We start from the raw sequence: 22,027 nt of genomic DNA on the forward strand, positions 1-22,027 counted from the left end.
AACAGGAAAGGAATCGGGAAATATAGAGAGTTAGTAAAAGTAATGCCAAAGCCAATTTGTGGCCAGCTACAGATAATACATGTCTTTTAAACTCTTGTGGGGCAGTGGGATAAAATCATTTACAAGCCACAACAGTACAACTCATAGTTGTCATTACTAGCACAAGCTGATATAGATATATTTATAAAAATCCAGTGTGATAGTTAATTAGATAGGACAAAATGATTAAACAGGCATACAAAGAAACATAACCTTACCCTTGTTTATTCACAAAATTACATTTTCCTTCCTCCTCCTCCCCCCCCTCACCTAACAGCAGTGACTGCCGTGCAAGTTCTGTTGTGCTAGTCTTTGATGCCATAACAGGATGATAACAACAGTGTTGAAAAGCAGTCCCTCCCTGATGTGCAGAATACAAATAAGGAGAGAGAAAAGAAAAAGGAAGCTGAGGATAACATCTAAATTCACCAAAATGATGAGACAGAACCAGTGCATTTAATACCATAGATCTTCAGAGAAAAATTAAGACATAGAAAAAACAAAAAAACAAAAAAGAAAAATCACAATATAATTAAGGTTGACAAAACATCATGTAGAGATCGGGAAGATAATGTTTTGACAAGAACTACTGTTTGATTATAAACTTCAAAAGTCGGATACAAATACAGTCATATGTTTTCAGTACACAATTGTGATTTTGGTCACGAAAACAAATCTTGCTTTATGTATTTGCCATTACACAGATGATTCAAAGACATTTCATTAATGCTAAAAATTACACAAGTGACAATGTTATTAAAGTACTATTTACTGTTTATTGTTTAATAACATGGTTGGATGATTGTAAAACCTGAAAGACTAGGCTTTAAAATCATATTGACCAGCTTGTGTCAAAAGGAAACAGAAAAAAATAATAATAATAAAGATGATTTATTTCAATCTACACAGCTCCATCAAGATGGAATATGTTTCGATTCCTCTTCTCCTGGTAGAAACCTTTTTCCAAAAATCTGACCAGGGACAAGACAGAAAAGTGAAGGATGCTGCATGCACCTCTATTTGAGTTTTAACCGTGTCTCAAGACCACGACGGAAAAACTTCAGAAATTTATGGTGCACGGGAAAGAAAGAGGGCAGAATAGAAAGGGTAGGGCTAGTGAGTCTTCTTATACTCCTTCTGGTTGCATTACTTTTTGTAATCCTTTACACAAATACAGAAACAAAAATGAGTGGCGCTAGTAAGTGCCACTGGTAATGACTGAGCTTTGTTTTTTCCTTCTTCCATGAATGGGATGCGTTTCCCCCCCCAAGATGACATCAAGGGTCCATCATCAATCGAGAGGTCATGGATTGGCATGAAACATGATTCCCTATGAGTAAGTTGATTTCTTGATCTGTTGCTTGGTTCGCCAGTTTAAACCATCAGTGGAGTCTGGCAGTTTACTGGCCAGTGGATTCATTTGCCAAACAGTTAATTGGTGCCGTGTTGCTCATAGGGTGGTTGGTCTGACCGTGGTTTGGTTTGACCAATGGGACGTCGTTTGACAGCTGGCTAATTTCTGGTCGGGTTGATCGAAGCTTTAGATTGGTTGCATCAGCCGATTCATTGTGCTAGTTGCTGCCCCCGCAGCACTGGCCACTTCTGCCCTGTGGTGCGGCTTCCTGCAGGTCCACACCACCTCTGGCTCGTCCGCCCGCGCCTGCTGCACCATGAGGCTCGTTTTTCGGAAGCTTCTTGGCTGTTTTGTGGTACAAAGTACAAAGACTTAATTCCTATACTATAATAACATGACAGTAAGCGTCCAACAACCTGCTATTTTCATTAGTAATAAGAATTTTTTTTAATAACTTAAAAGGAACAAATTCAAACATTATTCCCCTGACATGTAGGGCTATTTTTCCAGATAGAATTTTTCTGGTAATGAAATGAAAATGTGACCTGCAGCGTCAGTTTCTTTTACTGAACTACACCTGCAAAGCATGAAAGGTGCCAGACTGTAGAAGTAGGCACCTGTTTACCCATGAGAGGCTTACACTTGTAACAGGATGGAAATATTAAAAGGCATCTCTTGTCAGTGAGCATTTCATTTGAGTTGGTCGATACTAACAAAAGGCCCACACCATGGTTTAGAGGGTTTTTTTTTAAGGTCATTGTACACAAGTGTGTGGGGGGTATCATTTCTAAACGAGACGATGCATTCAAAGGGTTTTTTTTTTCTACTTTGCCCACAACAAGTCAAATGCCATCTGGTTCAATAATAATAATTATTATTTATTAGTTATTATGAGAAGGTATAGATGCTGACATCTCCAGAACTGTGCAACTGTGCAACTCTCACAAACAAGTCTAGATTTATAAATAGCACTGTAGGACAGAGGAAAATATCCTAATCTATTTTTGGTGTCAATGTTTCAACAGCAAAAAGCCTTTTTTCCTCTGAACAGTCCAAACACCAAAGTTATCCAATTTAGTGTAATGCAAACTGAAGAAAATCAACAAATTCACATTTTACAAACTTCAGCAATTACATTTAACATTTACGTGGGAAATGACCATCAGTGGTCTTATGCAGTATGTTTTGATGAGGATTTCTGGCAATCCCCCCTTTTTCCCCTTGTATGAAATGATTATTTTGGCCAATGGACTGAGCAGTGCATAAAAATGAAGTCTAAAGTTTGCCACCTTGAATTCTTAACATTTATCATCATTTCGTCACATCGTTGTAAGAAAATGATTACTTAATCCAGACTTTAGAATTCCTATCATCAGGATGGTTGCTGATTTATTTTCCACTTCAGTACTTAATAAGCTATTATCCCTCTGTCTAACACTTACCTATAGCCATAAAAATCTCATTGACATTCATTGCAGTCTTAGCTGAGGTTTCCATGAAGAGCAAACTGTTGTCATCGGCATATGCTTGTGCTTCCTAAAAAAAAAGAAAAATGCAAGCAGTATGAATTCACAGTAGTCTGTTAAATAATTTCCGAAGCTTTCACGAGCTTCAGCAATTGTTCTCAGAACTTCCTCATTACCTGGAAATCTACAGCTCTCTTGTTTGCCAGGTCTGCTTTGTTTCCTGCAATTGCAATTACAATATTTGGGCTGGCTTGTCGCTGGAGCTCCTTCACCCAGTTCTTTGCACGTGTGAATGTATCCTTTAAAAAAAGAATGTGCATCATTACATATTGCTGTGCTTTTAAAATTTAAATCACAGCTGCAGGTTTTTCATTTTACATTTTACTGAAAAAAAAAAAAAAATTGGAAGGCCAAAGGTCTGATTGCTGTTAAGCAATCATCAACCCAGGCTAGAAGACAAGGGTCAGCAAACAAATGACGTACGACTTTTGACTGTCCACGGTCCTGTCACAGCGCATGTTACTTACTGTGTTGGTGATATCATAGACAACAATGGCAGCCTGGGCTCCTCTGTAGTACATGGGTGCCAAGCTGTGATACCGTTCTTGTCCAGCAGTGTCCCAGATTTCAAACTTAACTGTTGTATCATCCAAACATACTGTCTGTGTGAGGAAGGCAGCTGGAAAAGAAGTAGAAAGAAATTATTCAATATTTGACAAAGAGGGGCTTAAGAGAAAGCAGAAAAGTCATCTCTAGGGGTGGACTTTCATATTTAAACTTGGCTTTGTAATCACAATATCATTAATGAAATCAGTCATTGAATGAAAAGAAGTTTAAAACTTGCTGATAAATTCAGACTCCAGAGGACATGCCAGCTATGGAGATAAACCTATAACGCAAAAAAAACCAAGAAAAAACAAAAAAAGCTACCAGGTACAAACAAAATGCTATGGTTTATGAACAGAGGCAAAGCTCCATTTAATTAGCCAACTGTCACAAGACCGAGAAAACCGAGCACTCACATAGCACATACTTTAAAGCTTTGTAATCTTTGACTAGGCATGCTGCTGACCAACCACAAGTTCGGGAAAAAAAACATAAAAAATGCTGACTCGTTTCAAGTCTTTTGGCGAGTGTAAGCACAGAGCTTCCTGTCATTACATCCTATAGCCACATTACTCACAAGCAACCTGATACAGGAAACATGGGGAAAGTTGGTTCTACACAAAGCAAAAGGAAAAACGACCAAAAGAAAAGACAGAACGAATGAACCAACTGTTCAGCGCTGATTTAACACAGTTTACTTTTGGCTTTCACCTGATACAAAATTGCAATGCAAGCAACTTTAATTAAAAGTGAGAAACTGCAATAATACATAAATATTGGATCCAGACATGAGCAGAGAGGTGGTGTAATAAATGTTGCAGCAATAATATTGAGATAGGTAGATGAAGAACTGAAGAAGAAGCTTTCCCTCACTTTCACTGAACTCAAACTTTGTCATTAAGGTAAGAATGATTTTTCCATGCCTTTGTTATTATACAGAAACATCTTTTTGGTCTTGCTAATCACAACATACTTAACAGTTTTTACAACTGTAAAGAAACTCCATATAAACCCAACATTGAGAAGCATGTGAATGGCTGCAACCCAGGAAACAAATACAGATACTTTGCACCACCTCCTTACATTATATTTGTCAAAAAACTGTTATCAATTAATTTCATTTTTAAAGTCATTAATCGGTATTCAATCTCCATTTCATTCTTCAGCTAATCATTTCCTTACTTGCTTACAAATACATGCATTAGTTTGTTTACTTTACTGTATTGAGTATTCAGCACTAGAATTCTAGTAGGAGAGTAAATGTATTAATATCTAAACTCAGTGATTGTTTGTCCAGCTGGAGCAATGATTTTGCTCAGGCAGAAGATCCCATAGTGTAGAGAAAAAAAAACATATTTAGCCATCACCTCAAATACATTTTAATATCATCAAATATACATGTGAGGAGTTTGGTGGCTCATTTTAGCTGCAAAGAACTGGTTGCACGACTCTTCCTGCACAGACTCTAGTAACGGAAAAGATTAAGACCTGCAGGCAAGCAGTTCTCTGAACTAGCAAGGACATGTTTTTCTGCTTGAGCACCTAAGTTTAAAACTTTTTAAGAGTCAGAACAAAAAGAAAAACATTTGTTTATGATTACGTTTTAATTTTTTTTGAAGTTATTTGTAAAGTCTACTTTTACACTGTAGATGAACAATTTCAAACACGCATTAAGAGTCTGCTTACCTGTACATACACAAGACATATATAGCTTTGATGCTACATATGTCTGTAAGTAAAGCAGAAAGTCAAAGAATAATACAATAGACAATTGTGGAAATCAAGCAAGAAAACAAACAAACAACCCTCACCTCCGATGGTGCTCTCCTGGTACTCGTGGAACTGGCCTTTGACAAAGCGCAGCACCAGGCTGGACTTGCCCACTGCCGACTCTCCCAACAGCACTAGCTTAAACTGGCAGATCTTGCTGCTTGCTGTGGTGCCGTTGGTCCGTGCTGGTCCACCTCGCCCTGCCATATTGCAGTGTTGAAAATTGGGAAAAAGAAGGAGGAGCTGGGGGAAGAGGGTGTATGGCTGACTTCAGGCTTGGGCTTACTATAGGGGAGCTGATGAAGTTAAGATGGATGTAGGAAAGTTTAGGTTGGTTGGCAGATTTACTGGAAGAAGAGGAGGCCTCACCAGTGGGGAGCTGCAAAACACAACAAATTTAGTTAAGCTCTACTCCAAACAAAACAGATTTCTACTGAAAACAACCACAGTCATTGTGAAACCTGTGAACACCAGTAGCATCAAATCCCCCCAAAACAAAATAACTCCTTGTTCCTGCAAGCGGTTTGACATAAGAAAGATTATTGAAGAAAGCAGTAACACTTTTTCTTTAACCCAAAATGATTAAACAATTTAAAATCCAAGTTGTTGACACCAAAACTCTCATCACATTGGGCCTTGAGATATAGAGTTTATAACCTAACTTTATTTACTATAAACAAGAGCTGAAGGAGAGCACTTAGTCTCTGATTTTAAATTGTGTCCTCCAACTTGCTCTCACAGGTTAGGTTATTAAACATTTAAATGGCTGAAGCATGCATTACAGGATGAAATTCTTACTTTTGCTTAATTTTTTGGCTTAACTACCAGTTAACGCAACTTGCCTAATGCACAAATATAAATACAATACAACTCAAAGTGTTCCTGTGATTTCAAAAATAGCCACAGCTCAAAGATATAGTCATGCATCATTAATATATTCGTGGCTGTTAGAACAATAAAAAGAAACCTTTGAAAAAAAACAAAAACAAACGGGGGTTTGTGGTTAGTTTAAATTGGTACAAAATAAAATCTGTAGCTTATGTGTAAACAGGACACCACCAATTTGTTCCTTTCATTTCGCCTACTGTTAGTAAGTGAAACCTTGCCTGCGTGTGTGCGTGCGTGCATGTCAGTTGGGTGATACACATGAGGTCAGCCAGCTTCTGCTTGGTCAAAAGACAGGAAACACAACTGAGCTCAAAGCAGGAAGTGAAGATTGCAGAAGACATTTTACTGCTGAGCACATTAAAACCTGGGATAGACTCAGCTTGATCACAGGAATAGCTCAACACAGAAGCATGATGAACAATCAAGCCACGTATGAGGACTCTTCCTTAAAGACAGGGGGATAGCTCAAGAATGAGGGAAAATCAAGAGGCGGCATCATGGCTAATGATTTGGTTGTGCCAGCTCCACCCCCGCCTGTTGCTGAGCTATGCTTAATCTTTAGCATGTGACTGTAGATCATGGCTTTGTCAATGAAATATTAAGAAATTGCATGTTTTATTTGACAGTGAATCAACCAAGCTACAGTCAGTCAACAGACTAACTTGTCTCCAACACATTTCCATTATGTTTTTGGAGGAACTGGTTTAATTTAGCATTTGCAGATATAAGGAGCTATTTAAAAAAATACACCAGTTCCTTTACAGTTTCCTGTTACGCAAACAAAAACGATGGCCATAACACACAGGCATTACATGTGTTATGGTAAAATAAATATTTTCCAATTTCATTAAAGCATTAAAGTCAGTTAACTCTTACATGGGATTACAGCTGTATACATGTACAGTAGATATCTCTAGCAGTACACTAAAGTTTACGCTGGGCTCCTTAACTAGTAGATCGGCTCTGCTTCACAGCCTAACAGAGAAAGGAAATCCTTTATAGCACAGCAGAGTTGGAAAAGTCAGTCTGTACTCATAAGATTAACATTCCTCACTAGGTGAATGAGTTGTTTCTTCCTCTTTTTTCTTTTTCTTTTTAAAACAGAAGAATTAACTTAATTCTTCTGTTCTTAGGAATAAGCTACATAGTAATAGATAAACTATACTGGTACTTTCCCATGATACTGGGAAATTAAGACCTATTCAACCAACATTCCTTAAGAAAATTATTTTCTACTATTTATAGTATTTAATATTTAATACTGAATTTCAACTTTTGACGATGACAAAAGCACTGCATTCGTAAATAATACACACACAAGTTAGGCATCTTTTGGTAGCAAAAATTCATCTTCAACCAAGGACCATGACGTAGTTTTTTTTTGTTTGTTTTTTTAATAAAAAGAGGATATATAAATGGGAAAACAAAGTACTAAAAATCTAATTCTATCCACAAAGCCTAGCTGCTGGATTGATGATTTAGTAATGACTGAGAGCCACAACAGTAACATCAAAGCTGGAAGCAGCTGACAGGCTTGCAATCAGAGACTCTTTGTTACACTGATAGAGACTTTCACACATCTTAAGCAGCATCTGATGGATGCTGTGATGGCATCCCTAATGGGTACTGCAAACCTCCACAGGGAAGTGGGTCAGGGAACGAGAGACAGTGGGACATAGGTCAGAGGGGGAGGAGAAAAGGCAGGAAAAAACAACAGACGAGAGGGAGAGGCTGTGAAATATTTATTGTGGCCCCTGTATGTTCTGCTGCTGGCATAATATCCAAGAACTTAGCAGCGATTGTGGTTTATTGCAATCTAAATTGGAGAATGCATGCACAAATTAAATGCGTTTAATCAGTCAAAGAAGCAATGAAAACATTTTTTTAATTGCTTTTGCTCCGTGAACAAAATCTAGGTATCGTTAAACATTAGTTATACTGAAAAATTAAGCAGAAAGATCAGGTTACCAGCTGCTATGATCAGTTTCCAAGTGTTCTTGTGACTGCTAGATTTGAAGATTTTGTATTGTTGTACTAGTGCGTAATCGAGGCTCTTCTTATGCAGAAAACAAGCTGTCACCTAACACCAAAAGACCATATTTGCAGAAGGAAAATAACAGGATTCATTCTCCATTCCTGGTCACACAATTAAAAATGACATTCTGTAATTAATACATTTTGGTTTGCCTGGACAGTATGATGATTTCCTTAAACTTCAGACTAGATTTTAGAAAAAGAAAATCACTTTCACATTCAATTTATAAACTAGATTAACAACCTGCCACCAAAACACTGACATTACGAAGACAAGCAGAGACATGTGCAGTTCACTTTATTTGAAGGATGGGGTCATGGAAGAAATGGTATCTGATGAGGGGCTGCATCACCATACTTTTGTCTTAGCTCATAATCCCATCTGCTTGTACAGATGGCTGTGTCCAAATTTGCATGTACACATGAGCATATATTAAAGGCCTATCTATTGCTGCCAAAGGTGATAGTTTGTCCTAGGTTGTAAACAAATATTGAAAAGCAGCACCATTCTTGGGAAATCAAAAGAAACAGGAAATGTTCTGAATCCAAGATAGCTACAAAGAATTGGTTTGGCATTGTGATTTTAGATGGGAATGTGGTGACACAATACAGGAAAAGCAAACAGCAGAGTCACCACAAGCATCACTGGCGCTTCCCAAACTGAGACCTTTCAACTCATCAAACTGTTTAAAACAGACTTTGTCCACTTTATGACTTCAAGTGATTTTAAGTGAATTATTAAATAATGGGATTTGATATTTGATCCTTTACACAGATTTACTCAAAAATTGAGTCCAGTTGATTGAGCGACATTTAGTAGGTCCAGCTGTCCGTTTAACTACAACAACTTACAACTTTAAAGGCAATGCCAAAACATAGCACCCAAATGTATTGCATACTAGTGTTCAACTAATTTGCAGTCCTTATTTTAGGGCTGGGTTGTCAAAAAGAGTGGCTGTTTAAGAAGGACAAGGTCCACATGCCATAAACATGAGAGCTCAGGCAAGCAACTGTAAATCACATCTTTATCTCAAAGGCCAAGCTCTGTTACTTGTATTAAGCCATAAACATAAGCTGTGAAGATACACAGCATACAAAAAAAGTATTTGCTGTTAAATGCAAGAAGACACACGTGCAGGCACATAACAACCCCAACGTTGCAATATGCGGATGTTACACCACAAAGTCAGCAGTAATGACATTTTAATGATGAGAAGGCACTGCCATAAATACAACTTCAGAGGTAAGCAAGAGACTATGTACGCACATTTACTCTGTCACACAATGTGATGCACAAATGCAGCTGATAATAAAAAGCACCAGATTGTGAAGAGATTACAGCTGCCTTGATAGTACATCTAATTTAGAGAACATTAGACGACTATGATGTGCCTCGACTGAGCCTAGACATCGCACATAAGACCAGTCATTAGACACTTAACCGGTGGCAGGAACGTAACATATTAAGTTAGTTAATCTACAACTAATATTTCAAAGTACGTGAGAAGTTTTGCTCGGTCGATGCCGGGTTAAGCACAATGATTAGGCAACTTAAACTGTAAAGCTAAGGTTTGATTCAAAACAATCGATAAAATAACTATCAAACAACAATGCACCTGTCTTGGCTAAAACGGCACGTTACATTTAGGTGCGATACGGAACCGCTTTCATAAACGTAGACGACACGACTGGAACTTGTGAGTTCCACTAAGCACTTGGCTAACAAAATGAACGCTGACTACACAACGTGAAAGAATCAACCTTGTTGCTTACTTAGCAGTAGCACCCATTTGCTAGCCTAAACTGACAAAGAAAACAAAAGCTATGTTCTTGGCAAGGAAACTTGACTTCTGATAGCATTAGCTGTGTTAGCAGCTACGGCCAAAAGTCGAAAGCGTCATTAGACAACTTTTCTTTTCTCGGCCCTGTGTCGTCAGCTGTCTGACGTTTGAGAAACTCCGGGACGTCTTATTGCGTCCACTTGCTTGCATGAAACGATGTCACATTTTTCTAAGCTATCTCAGGGCTCTGCCGTGGCATTATTATTATTATTATTATTTTCAATATTTAGAATGTTTGTCCCACGGGGCAGCTCGTAGCTTCCCTCGATCCAGTCTGATAAGGCATTTCGGTTGAGCCCGGACTTTGCTGACATGCTAAGCAGAAAAAAATAATAATAACAAAATAGATCAAACTACAGTAAACAGTTTGTCGACAAAATAATCCAACACACGTTCAGTATTGCTCTTCACCAACATGACTCTTAATTTCAAGTTGTTTTACTTACATTACTTTTTCTTCCTTCGCTGGTCTCATCGGCAGCAGCTGCCTTCTTCTTCTTCTTGGGCTCCGGCCTTCCCTTCCGGTTAGCAATTTTTCCGGGAACCTCCCACTTTTTGTCAGTGGCTTTCTGACCAATGAGGACAGCGGGTTACGCTAGACCCTCCAGTCTGCAGCACGACATTTTTATCAAGGTTTTATTATATCTAGTCATAAATAACATCTAAAATTATCTTAATTTGAATATAATTATAATATAATGATATGGTGTTTATGAAAATTATGTATAATGACAATAAAACTTGTGCTTTTCAAATGGCGTGAAATTTTGTAACAAATTTTGTTTAGCATAATATTTTTAATAAGCTTGGGATACAATCTGCGTTCATAAAGAAGGATCCTTTTTTTATTTTTACTAATATTTTAATGATCCTTGTGATGTCTCCAATGTCAAACAGTAAATTCTGATCTTCATCTTCCTTTGGCTTCTTCATTTAGGGGTCACCACATCATCTGCCGCCATTTAACCCTACCCCTAGCATCCTCCTCTGTCACACTAATCCTCTGCATATCTTTCTTCACTGCTTGAGTCTTCTCCAGTGGGCTTCCTGTTCTCCTCCTGCCTGGCACCTCAGTGTTTGTCCAGTGTATCCACAATCCTCTTCTACATATGTCCAAAACATCCTTGCCTCTTTAACTTTGTATCCAAGCCACTTAATCTAAGCTGTCCTTCTGATATACTCATTTCTAATTTTGTCCATCCTGGTTACAACCCAATGAATATCTTAGCATCTTCAGTTCTGCCACCCCCGGCTCAACCTCATGCTTTTTTGTAAGTGCCACCATCTCCAAACAGTAACATCTTGTAAATGTTTCCTTTCACCTTTGTTGCTATCCTTCTGTCACAAATCATCTGTCACTCATTTCCACCCACTCTAACCTGCCTACTCGTTTTTCTTCACCTCTAATGGGCAGTGTTTGTTGCTTTAGATTGTTAAACTCACCAACTTTCACTATCTCATCTCCTTGCATCTTCACATGTTCAAAATGAAAGATGAATTAATAGTGAAAGAATGGCTTTCTTTGCTTTGACCGATGACACAAAATTCTACATGCCCCTCAGTATATTATTAATTTCAGAATTGTTGCTAAATGCTAAAGAGTCACATGGACATAAATATATCTGCCATGATACTACCAATGAATAAAAATATCAAGATTTTTCAGCAGTCTGTTGAAAATGTCATTGCTATATAGAATAGAATAGAATAGAATTCAACTTTATTGTCATTGCACATGCACAGGTACAGTGCAACGAAATGCAGTAGGTTGATTGGACCAAGATTGGTCAAATATGATTAACACGTTTCAGGAATATGTTACATCATTCTACAGGTCAAAAGCTTGGTTGTGGCTCCAAAAGGCCATATCTCATGAAATGCCAGTCTTGTGTTTGTTGTAGTAACGACATATCACCACTCAGGGGTGCTGCCCATTCACTTGCGGCTTCTAAGCCAACCCTGGAAACATTTTGTGGCTGAATACAGCAGTGACAATTCACGTGATAGAAAAAAATTAAAAATAAATAAAATGAATAACTAGCCAAACAATTTTGCATTGAATGGTTGAGTGAGAGTGTATGGTCTGCAAAATAAGATTGCTTCAGCTATGATCTATGCAGACCATGACATAATCTCAATTCACAAATATTATTAATGCCATATAAAACACAAGAACCATCAGTGGAGAAAAACAGGTTTATTCTGTAGTGGCAGTTGGATTCCAATAGTTGATTGAGAACTTGGCTAAATAACAATTTATTAATTTCAAACTTCACACCAGATTTCTTGGTAAGGTACTCTAAACATTACGTCAGCTTTGTTATTTACTCGCTGATAGCACAACCAGATAGGGATGTCATCAGTGTGGCCTTTCTTTCATATCAAGAATGCTGTCTCCTGTGGAATGAGACTCCATGGTCTCTGTCCTCTCTTTATAAAGTGAAGCTTTACTGTCCATGTTTGGTACTTGCTCCATCAGAGAATTTGCCAGATCCTGTGTTTGGTGGACAGGACTGGATCCTACCGGATCATTCTGTCTGGAGCCTTCGACAGTACCTCGCTGGTCCTCGTATCCTGTGTATATCAAAGTGTGGGCTCTTGATGGCGTCAAAGAGCTAAAGGCAGTGTGATACTGTGGTTGGGCTGAAGGAGTGGTGGATAAATGTATAGGTGTCTGGGATTTGGTCTGATTATGTGAAGAATCCGAGTTGGTTTGAACACTTAGGGGTGGCTGGGAGTAGCCACAGTTTACTGTAGAACATAAGGAGTGGGTGCTGCTTATTGTGTGGATTTTTGCACTACTAACCACGTGTGAGGCCTGAGAACTTAATGGGTAGCCACTGAAGGCAGAACTGATACCCAGGAGCGATGGACCTCCATGGGCATGAGAGGAGGTCATGTAAGGAGAGCCTGGAGATGTTCTGGGTGTTTGGAAAGGGCTAGAGAAGCACTGAAGCCTCTGAGTTGTGTCTCTGTCAGAGCAGACCAGGTGTGAACAGGATGGTATTGTGCTTGACGAGTACAGCAAGGCAGAACTGGTGCACTGGGAGGGTATTCCACTGGAGTGCCATATATTTCTAGCAGGATGGCTAATCATTTCATGAACAGGTGGTAACTCAGTGGAGATATTTAAAGGGACATCCGGTTGCCAGTGGCTAGAAGTTGTCACACTTGGGTTGGGGAGCACCTGAGTGCCACATGAACATGTGGAAGCTGGAGAGTTATTGTGGAGCATTGTCATATGAGAATGCAGAAAATGTATTATGTCATGGAGTTCCTTGGCAAGGTTGGAAACATCTTGGTTTAAGTTGTTTACCTGAAAGAATGAGAAATAATGACTGTTTATTCAAAACTGTTAACTGTTTATTTGTAACTGCTATCATGTTAAGTTGATATGAATTCAAGCATTAACTGATTAGATTCACTTGGTCAAAGGTAAAGGTTACTGTGTCCTCACAAAACACATTTGGGCATATTTCAAGGAGCAGCACTTTTGCCTAATAAGGGAACATACCTCTTTGCTTAGCTTGCTGACGCTCTGTCTCACTTCTTCTGTCTCAAGAAACAGGCTACAGATGTGTAACCGATCTGAAAAAGGATTTTTTTTTTAAAAAGTGAGAAACTCATCTAATCTGTCCCGACTTTGGGTTATATTTAATGTCTAGTCCTGAATAGAAAGGCTTATATTTACAATTTCTCATTAATCATGCAGTTTTCAGACACTTTACCTGCAACATTAGTCTTTGCCTCGCTCTGTTCCATATTAAACTGAAATGTGTGATCATTATCCTCAATTCCATCCACGACCCTGACAGTAAGACAAATGGGTGTTATATTAATTTAATTATATGCAAACAGATTATTGATATTTGACCAAAGGAGAATGAATAGGTCACCTGGGGCTGAGGTTCAGAGGACTAATACAAGAACCGGATGGCATGAGTTTGGCAGGCCGATGGTTCAAGTCTAGGTCACTGGTAAGACTGGGTAAAGGAGATGGAGAGAGCTCCTCGCTGAAAAAAGGTTGTGGGGAAGGACTACAACCCCTGCTTCCCTGAGCAGGTGATCGGCAGAGCTGCAGTGCGCAGATGTGCCGGAGCTCCTCGCCCAGCATCGTGCTGAGGCAGGGTTGATGGACAGGGCTGCCCATACTCTGTAGTAGAGGCAGTCTCTGGTGCTGAGAGTATTTTACGTGGTCTGTATGTTTTACATCAGCTCCTTGAATGATATAGGGTAGTTTATGATCCATAAACTGAGGAGAAAAAAGATGGAAAACTCAATGAAGCCGATTGCAAAGATTTGTGCATGATTTTTGTTTGGGTAATAGATTTGTTTGCTACAAAAATTCTTAGTCTAGTGATTTTGATAGTGTCAGAAATACTTCTCTTGTAGGATAGTTTTAATTAAGCTTAGTGTTTTTCTTGATGACTGGAGTGTAGAAACCATATATAGTACATGCTGTTTGCTCCATTTCTCTCTGTTACCTAGCAGCAACTGGAGCATTATTATCTCAACTATTTAAAAAAAAGGCATTTTAAGTGTTTTCATATCTACATGACATTTATCAAGAGAATGCAATGCAAGCCGGACTAATCCCTTAAGCTAAGACAGATTTAACTATGGCTGTATCAAGCATGTCAAGGCTAAATTAATCATCCTAATGAGGCAGACATACCTGAGACTGCCTGGGTGTCAGCTGAAACCGTGTTACTCCCTAAAGGCATGGAAGTGAAAATGAACAAAGCATTACACTCACACTGGAAACTGAACATGTAAAGCGTTCCATATAGCATAGGTATGTTTGTACACCATATTCTGAATTGTGGTGCATTCGAATGTGTCTCATTCTGAGTTTTATTCCATTGCTTCAAAGTAAATGTCTTACATCAGCTTCACTGCCTTCTCTCAAGTTGTAGGTGAGATTGTGGTGGATGTCCAAGCTGAACCGACTGCAATACTCTGGATAAAGCCCCAGGACCTCCCTCAAAGCCCTGACACTGATGTACTGCAAGTCGCAGTATGTCAGTGCCTTCACATCTGCATTGGTCTTGATCACCTTGTCATGCTCTGGTAGGTCAGCCCCTATGAGGTCGCCTTTGCCTGTAGGGATTGTCACATAAGCATAGTATGTGTAATATGTCAATACACAGCTAATATGTAGAGAAATCTGTATGAGATTAACATTAAAACACTGGGTGCACACTGACCCAGGATCGCTAGGACCATGCCATCTTTCAGAACCTCCAGGGAACCGGAGCACACAAAGTAATTAGCTTGTAGGGCATCTCCTTGGCGAATAAGATATTCCCCTGGTGCACAGAAGGAAGTTTTGATGTGGAGGGAGAGGGAGCGCAGACACCCTCTGCTGGCTCGCTCAAACACAGGCAGCTGCAGTATGTCTTTGTTCAGATGCATGGTAATGTCAGCTCGCAGTTCATCTGGGAAGTCATGTAACAGCTAAGAGCGAGGACACGATAAAAATAAGAACCGCTATTTAATAGTTAACCACCGTACCGGTACTTAAATGCATATAGAGCTTTGCAAGACACAAATTACCCTCTTTTTTTAAGTACTTGTAATTATCAGCTCATTGTTCACCCAGATATTCTTCTCACAGAAACAAAACTCCACTGCCTTCTTGTCTTGCTACATTTCGGCTTGATAAAACTGGAATATTGCAGTACTGCATTTACGTGTTTCCTGTAAAGTCTGTCCCTCCTCTTGTAGTCAAAAATCACCAGGTACTCTCCTTTTAAAATACTTCAATCTTTTTGTTTTAGACAATTACTTAGAGATATTTGACTATGCAATAGTGCTACTAAGAAGCCTACACATATGGTATGGTTAACCACTCCTAAATTAAACAAATTAAAAAAAGGGCAGACTGTGTTTTTAAAGACATGATAATACTGCCAGCATGTTCTCAGAAACCAGTGGCTCTCTCTGTTACCTTCAACACTGAATTAATTATCTGAGGATACTGATGGTTGGGGGTGTTAATGAGTGCTCTCTCTATTTCAGCTCCAACCCTTGTAATTACAGGAACTTCTCCTAGATAGGCTCTGGCAGTATACTGAAATTCTATTTGCAAAAAAGGACTATCTACTTAAAGAACTGGAATAAGACTCCAGAGAATCTGAGGTGCCCCATATTTTAAGAATGGCATTTCTGAGTGTAGAATAACCAATATCCAAAAAGAATAGACATATTCTTCAGCTACATATTAAAAATGATGCATTCTGCCAGAAAAATAACTTATTATGTCCAAGCAAATATTTTTCATAAACACAAAGAGCCAGGAGAACACGGCTACAGTGTGATTCTTTACCCACCTCATTGGTGTTGATTCCATTGTTGACAGACCAGGTGGCCTGAAAGTACTCCAACATCCTTTGCTTGAGCTGTTGAGGTAGCCGATGCACACGGATGAAGTCCTTGAGATCCTTCATGCGGGTGTGGTAGAGGGAGCGACGTGAGTACATGCGCTGGATGATAGCAGTCACGTTGCCAAAGACTACTGCATGCATCAGGGCTGGAGGTGACAGAAATATGGGGACATTCTTGAAACATTTTTCATATAGTTGGGAATTTCCTGCCATGTCCTTTAAACTCACCTCCCATCAGCATAATACAGATGGAGAAGATTTTCTCTGCATCTGTATTGGCGCACACATTCCCAAAACCAACACTTGTAAGGCTGCTGAGGGTGAAATAGAGAGAAGCAATGTAGGCGCTAGGCAAGGATGGACCACCCACGGTGCTGTTGATGTACGGCGTCTCCAGACGTTTTCCCAGCTCCTGAAGCCAACCTGGTGGAAGAGGTTAGAAGGTTGTTACGTAGGTCTATCTGAGTGATTAAATTAACTTTTGTTATTCTTTTTTAATGGTTGAACTTTTCTGCTGTCGTAGGTGATATAATACATGATATAATATAGAATGACATAATGTGTTACTGGTGATATAATGTAATCATTTCTTGACCTACACTTCCTCTGAGGAAACAAGCTAGGGGATGAAATGATGCTGAAGCATTCAAGCATTAGCTGAGATGTGCAGCACTGACACGGCGATGTTGCCAAAAAAAAGACACCTAATTTGTCTCAGTAAAGCAAACGAGTGAGGGAGAATATTATACTTTTAACTGTGTGGGACTATTCAAACAAAACTGCAGTGTCCTCACCTATGTCCCAGGTTACTGGGTCACCGCTTTCTATCTCCTTGCGTCCAATGATATACCAGACACAAGCCATCCAATGAGCAAGCAGTGCAAACACAGACATGAGCAGGGTCAGGACTACAGCGCTGTACTGGGAATATCGATCCAGTTTTTGTAACAGCCGTAGCAAGCGCAGCAGACGGACTGTTTTCAACAGGTGCACCAATGAAGTCTGGAAAAGGAGTGGAAAAGTACAACATCAAAGATGCAGATTAGTTTATTTAGTAGTTTTGCCGTTCAAGGATCTGTATGAGTGTGTTTAACTTGTGACACATCCCCACTTCTCTGTTAGTACCATCAAATACTATCAAAGTTAGAACAGCGTAATAGCTGGAGAGTTTGCAGCGGACGTCGAGCAAAACAAAAATACAGTTAGGGAGATGACTTTGTGCGTCAGCTGAAGTTGCCTTTGGCAAACTAAGACTAATCCATGAGAAGTACTAGTGTCGAAGCAAGCAGACTAACAAGAATGTTCAGTGAAGGGCATGAATGTAGAAGGATAATCATCTCCACTCTCTTCTCTGGGGGAAATAGCACTATAGCATTACTCACTATAGGCTTAAAGTTAGTCCATTTAAAGACACTGGAAAGTATAAAACAAAGGTCATTTTAGATTTTCACGTATCTGGAATAAAAGTCTTACCACTGTAATGTTGAAAGCATAGAGAAGGTCAAAGGGGAGTGCTGCAATCAGATCTACAAAGAACCAGGTAGTGCAATAATGGAGGCAGATGGATCGGGTGTCGTACACCACCTGACCTGACTGACTCACAAAGGTGGTACGGAAATTCAGGAGAATATCTGAAAAGGAACAGTAAAGTTAAAAACAAAAGAGAAAGATGGCAAACCAGAACAAAGAAAACAAGATTTCACTAGAGTCATAGCCGGGGCAGTTAATATATAAAATAATATACATTACAACAATATAGCTCAAGAAGACAGCAGGATATTAGGATACAAAGCCTCATTTCAGCAAATAATTAAATCATTGTTATAGTGCTAGTTAAAGTTGCACAGATTCTATGAGTAAGGGGCGGGGGTTGCAGCCCAAGAATGTTAAACAAAGAAACATATCAAGCTGCATGTTGCAAGGACAAATAGAATTTGCAGCATAAGAAGCACAAAGCAGTTAATGCAAGGTTTCCCTGGCAATAAACCCAACTCTCTTTTGTATACTGAAAAGGCGACTGTTTGTTTAATTTCAGTAAGACTGAACTGAGGATGAGTTTAAATGAAAGAAAAAAAGGAAAAACGTGTTACCAGGTGAGCTAATTTTGTGATGGTGTCTGTCCCCAGACAAACTTGTTGAGAGACAAGAAGTCAGCGAGCCTCGTGGCACATGTGCTATCGCGCATTCTTTGGAGGAAAAATGGGACGACGTGAGAGAAATCTAATTATGATTTCTAACCTAGGGCAACAAAGACAGCCTGAGTGGGTGAGAAAAAGTAGGAGGTAGTCGTGTGTTAGCCATTGCCAGGGAAACTACTGCAGCTGCACTGGGGAATATGTTTCTTCATTTAAACTTAACATTGTTGTCTGTTCGTAATGTAAGTAACAGGTAGAAGAGACTAGTAGCTTGCAGAGTAGAACCTCTTAGAAAAACATTTTCATTTGTTTAAGGTGTTTAGTATTTCAATTTTACCTAAAAAAATATTAAAGGTTATACTACTGCATCCTTATTTTTTTCAATAAATTCAAATATATTATACCAAGAATGAAGAGCATCTCTACAGCAATGTCACTGCCTATGGTACTGCGGCTGACAAGTGGCCGATGGTCACCGTCCTCATCATGGCTGACAAAGCAGACGTTGTAAGGCACTGTGACTGCGACATAGAAAGTTGCCAGAAGGATTAACCAGTCCCACAGAGCCTTGAACATGCTGTAGTGCAGCAGGATAAAGCGGGACCTCTTCACAGCTGCCACCTTGTACTCGGGCAGGGATGGTTTCTGGAACACACTCTGAAAAGATAACAAGTCATTCAGCTTTAGACTTCAAATCAGCACTGCTTTGATATCCTTGCTTGGTGGCATAGTGATGACACAGATGGAGAGAGTAAGCTAATTTTACAAGCCTGCAAATCTCAAGTGCCCGGACTGTGTTTGCAAGTACTTTAATTCTTGAAGGGCACTAAAAGTATGACACATCATCATCATCATCATCACAGCTGTTTGAATAGGGCCAACTGCCCCTATCTGGTACACAAAGTACGTACCTTGGTACTAAATGCAAAACTCACCTGACTCAGGGTTACCTGATTATTAGCATATAAAGGACAGCTTTGTTGTTGAGTGTAAATGTTTAGCTAGTAAAAGTGCAAAACTGTGCTTTAGTTTTATGTATTTATTTCTAAGCCAGTGGTTTGCTCTCACATTAGGCAACTTCTTCTTGTTCCTCTTGGTGAACAGCCTGTTCAAGTGGTGTAGAATGGTTCTCCCCCTCTCTCTACTTTGAAAAAAGTGTGATTGTCCACTTTTTCTTCTCTGGTCAGCAATCTCTAACATTCCTGTAAGGAAAATAATACGCACTAAATAAAATTGTGTGTAAATTATGCCAAAAAATGCACATTAAATGACACAAAAAATAAGTGCTTTTGTTAAAAACTAAAGAAACGCAAGCAGCCAGGCCTCACCGTCTCTTTGAGTACAGCGATATTTTTTTCCATGTGATTCGCTGACATCTTTGAAGGATAACAGGAACAGCACAACCTCACCTTTCTCATTTTTAATTGGTACAATATCCAGGAGGCACCAGAATGGATTTCCTGGGAGTATTAAAAATGTTATTACAAAGACATTACCTCGTCAGACAATTAATTCACCAAAATGATGATTAGATCTCTAATACTGATGAAATAACAATTTTTTTTGTTGCCAAGCTCAAGTCATTCTCGTTTGTGACCGTGAGTGTCTGTGATTCTCACCATTTTTCCTATAAAAACAGACTTCTCCTTGGTACTCCTGCTGGCCTTCCAGGGCTTTGTCTACCTGTTGAATCACATTTTCACTGGTCTCAGCCCCGTGAAGGAAACGACACGTGCAGGTTTTCTGCATCACCTCTGTTCGAACAAAGCCGGTTAACTCACAAAAGCCATCGGAGCAGTAGACAATAGGGTATCCACAGCTCCCCTGAGTATTTCCCAGGAGGAAGTTACAGTCTGTGAGGAAAATAAAAAGATCAAAAATCAGGTAAAGTTATTGTGTGACCTGGAGAAACAGACATGGCGAACCGAACAGTAGGAAGTGAATAGATGTATCCAAAGTATATAGCTGCAGTTCTGAAAGAAAACATTTAAATGTGTCAAGTATAATGTTTTTTAATATAAATTTTTAAATACAAGTTCTTTTGAAGCACAAAAAGTAACTTTTCCTATCTGAGTCATTCTTTGTATTTTCAGCTCAGAACCCTGAAGTTGGCAGTTATCTAGTGTACATCAAAGAGAGCTTTGAAGTTTGCTGCTGGTGAGCATTAAGTCCAAGAATATATGCAGAGTGCCAGCTGGTCCCAGGACCTCAGTGAGACTCTGGTTCTAAATCATTTTCAGTCATTAGACATTGCACTGATGAATATTTTCCAAAATGTTTTGTCCTGTTAACCAAAAATTTCAATTACATTTCCACCAAACTATGCGGAATTGGTGGAGTTCATTTAAACTGATTGATTTCCTGGCATGGACCCGGCACAATTTATGAGCAAAGTTTAGGTTAGGGTTTTTGGGAATGCTATCCAGAAGCTTAATGTTAGCCTACTTTATCAATTCCAAAACCAATTTTGTGTGCAAACATCTTTTCAAACCTCTAATTGTTGATTTGAGGTGAAGTTAAAGTCCTCCTTTTTTTATTTTTCCATTCACTTCACAGTGAGTCAGGGTGGCTGTAGCTCAAGAGGTAGAGCCGGTCAACTGCTGGTTGGAAGGTTGGTGGTTTAATCCCTTGCTGCTCCAGTCTGTATGCTAAATATACTTGGGAAAGATACTAACCCCAAGTCGAAGATGTGTGAATGAGGGATGTTGTATAAAGTGCTTTGAGTGCTCTGGGAGAGCAGAAAAGTACTATATAAGAATCAGTCCACTGACAATGTGAATGGAAAACAGCCCCATAGTAAGATGCTGCCACCACCCTGCTTGACAGACTGTACATTACATCTTTACTCCACCAACAATAGCTCTTATCATTGTTGCCAAATAATTAATAATTAAATAACAGTGTAAGAATAGCTTTTCTTTGTGTATCACCAGTCAAAAAGGTGGAAAATAGAATAGCTTACCCAACTTGCCCAGTTCCTTAAGTTACAAACTGATATATAGAAATAAACTGTTTGGGGTGATGCACTTTAGACTCTATTGTAAAGGGACGCAACAACCAGATGTCTTCATCATTCAATGACTAATGGAAGTGTGCTTTCAGTTGTCCAACCCATCAATATTTAGACAAATAGACTGAGTACACTGACATGTCATCTTTTATTTGTTTATTCAAACACACTTTGATGCAAGCAAATTTAATTCCCCCAAAGTTCTTTGTTTGCTTATGTAGCAAAGCACTCCAATGATGATATAGCTGCAAGGACAACACCAAGCACCTGTACTGCGGCCAGATATAATGAGGCTGATGCTTTGTGTTCTCTCTACAGCTTGGAAAGTAAACAGAGACCGATAATAGCAGTTTATTCAGATGCATGCTGTCATACGGTATTGTATTTTAAATGATTTTTCAACCACAAAATAATTGCCAGCATCACTAAAGGGTGCTAACAAAGTGTTGCCTCCAGAAGAACACATGTGCAAGGTTTTTTATTTTATTTCATTTTTTC

At 39.1% G+C, this 22,027-nt stretch overlaps 2 protein-coding genes across 2 annotated transcripts; both read right to left on the reverse strand.

Annotated features, from left to right (window-relative positions):
- Positions 1–248: 248 nt before the first annotated feature.
- Positions 249–10,564, reverse strand: rab5c (RAB5C, member RAS oncogene family). The gene is made up of 6 exons (XM_082531716.1): positions 10,445–10,564; positions 5,277–5,614; positions 3,387–3,538; positions 3,036–3,158; positions 2,836–2,929; positions 249–1,738 (listed from the first exon to the last, which is right to left on the reverse strand). Exons 2-6 carry the CDS (start codon positions 5,440–5,442, stop codon positions 1,611–1,613), a joined length of 663 nt encoding a protein of 220 aa, XP_082387842.1. The 5' UTR covers positions 5,443–5,614; positions 10,445–10,564; the 3' UTR covers positions 249–1,610.
- Positions 10,565–12,249: 1,685 nt separating this feature from the next.
- Positions 12,250–20,421, reverse strand: kcnh4a (potassium voltage-gated channel, subfamily H (eag-related), member 4a). The gene is made up of 15 exons (XM_082531613.1): positions 20,139–20,421; positions 19,848–19,979; positions 19,588–19,721; positions 18,924–19,176; positions 17,858–18,015; positions 17,179–17,386; positions 16,613–16,807; positions 16,331–16,530; positions 15,206–15,455; positions 14,884–15,098; positions 14,674–14,712; positions 13,895–14,250; positions 13,727–13,806; positions 13,513–13,586; positions 12,250–13,314 (listed from the first exon to the last, which is right to left on the reverse strand). The coding sequence occupies exons 1-15, from the start codon at positions 20,266–20,268 to the stop codon at positions 12,358–12,360; spliced, it is 3,381 nt and encodes a 1,126-aa protein (XP_082387739.1). The 5' UTR covers positions 20,269–20,421; the 3' UTR covers positions 12,250–12,357.
- Positions 20,422–22,027: the final 1,606 nt, after the last annotated feature.

This window comes from Aulonocara stuartgranti, assembly GCF_965226115.1.
Source record: "Aulonocara stuartgranti genome assembly, chromosome: 4".
NCBI classification, from domain to species: domain Eukaryota; kingdom Metazoa; phylum Chordata; class Actinopteri; order Cichliformes; family Cichlidae; genus Aulonocara; species Aulonocara stuartgranti.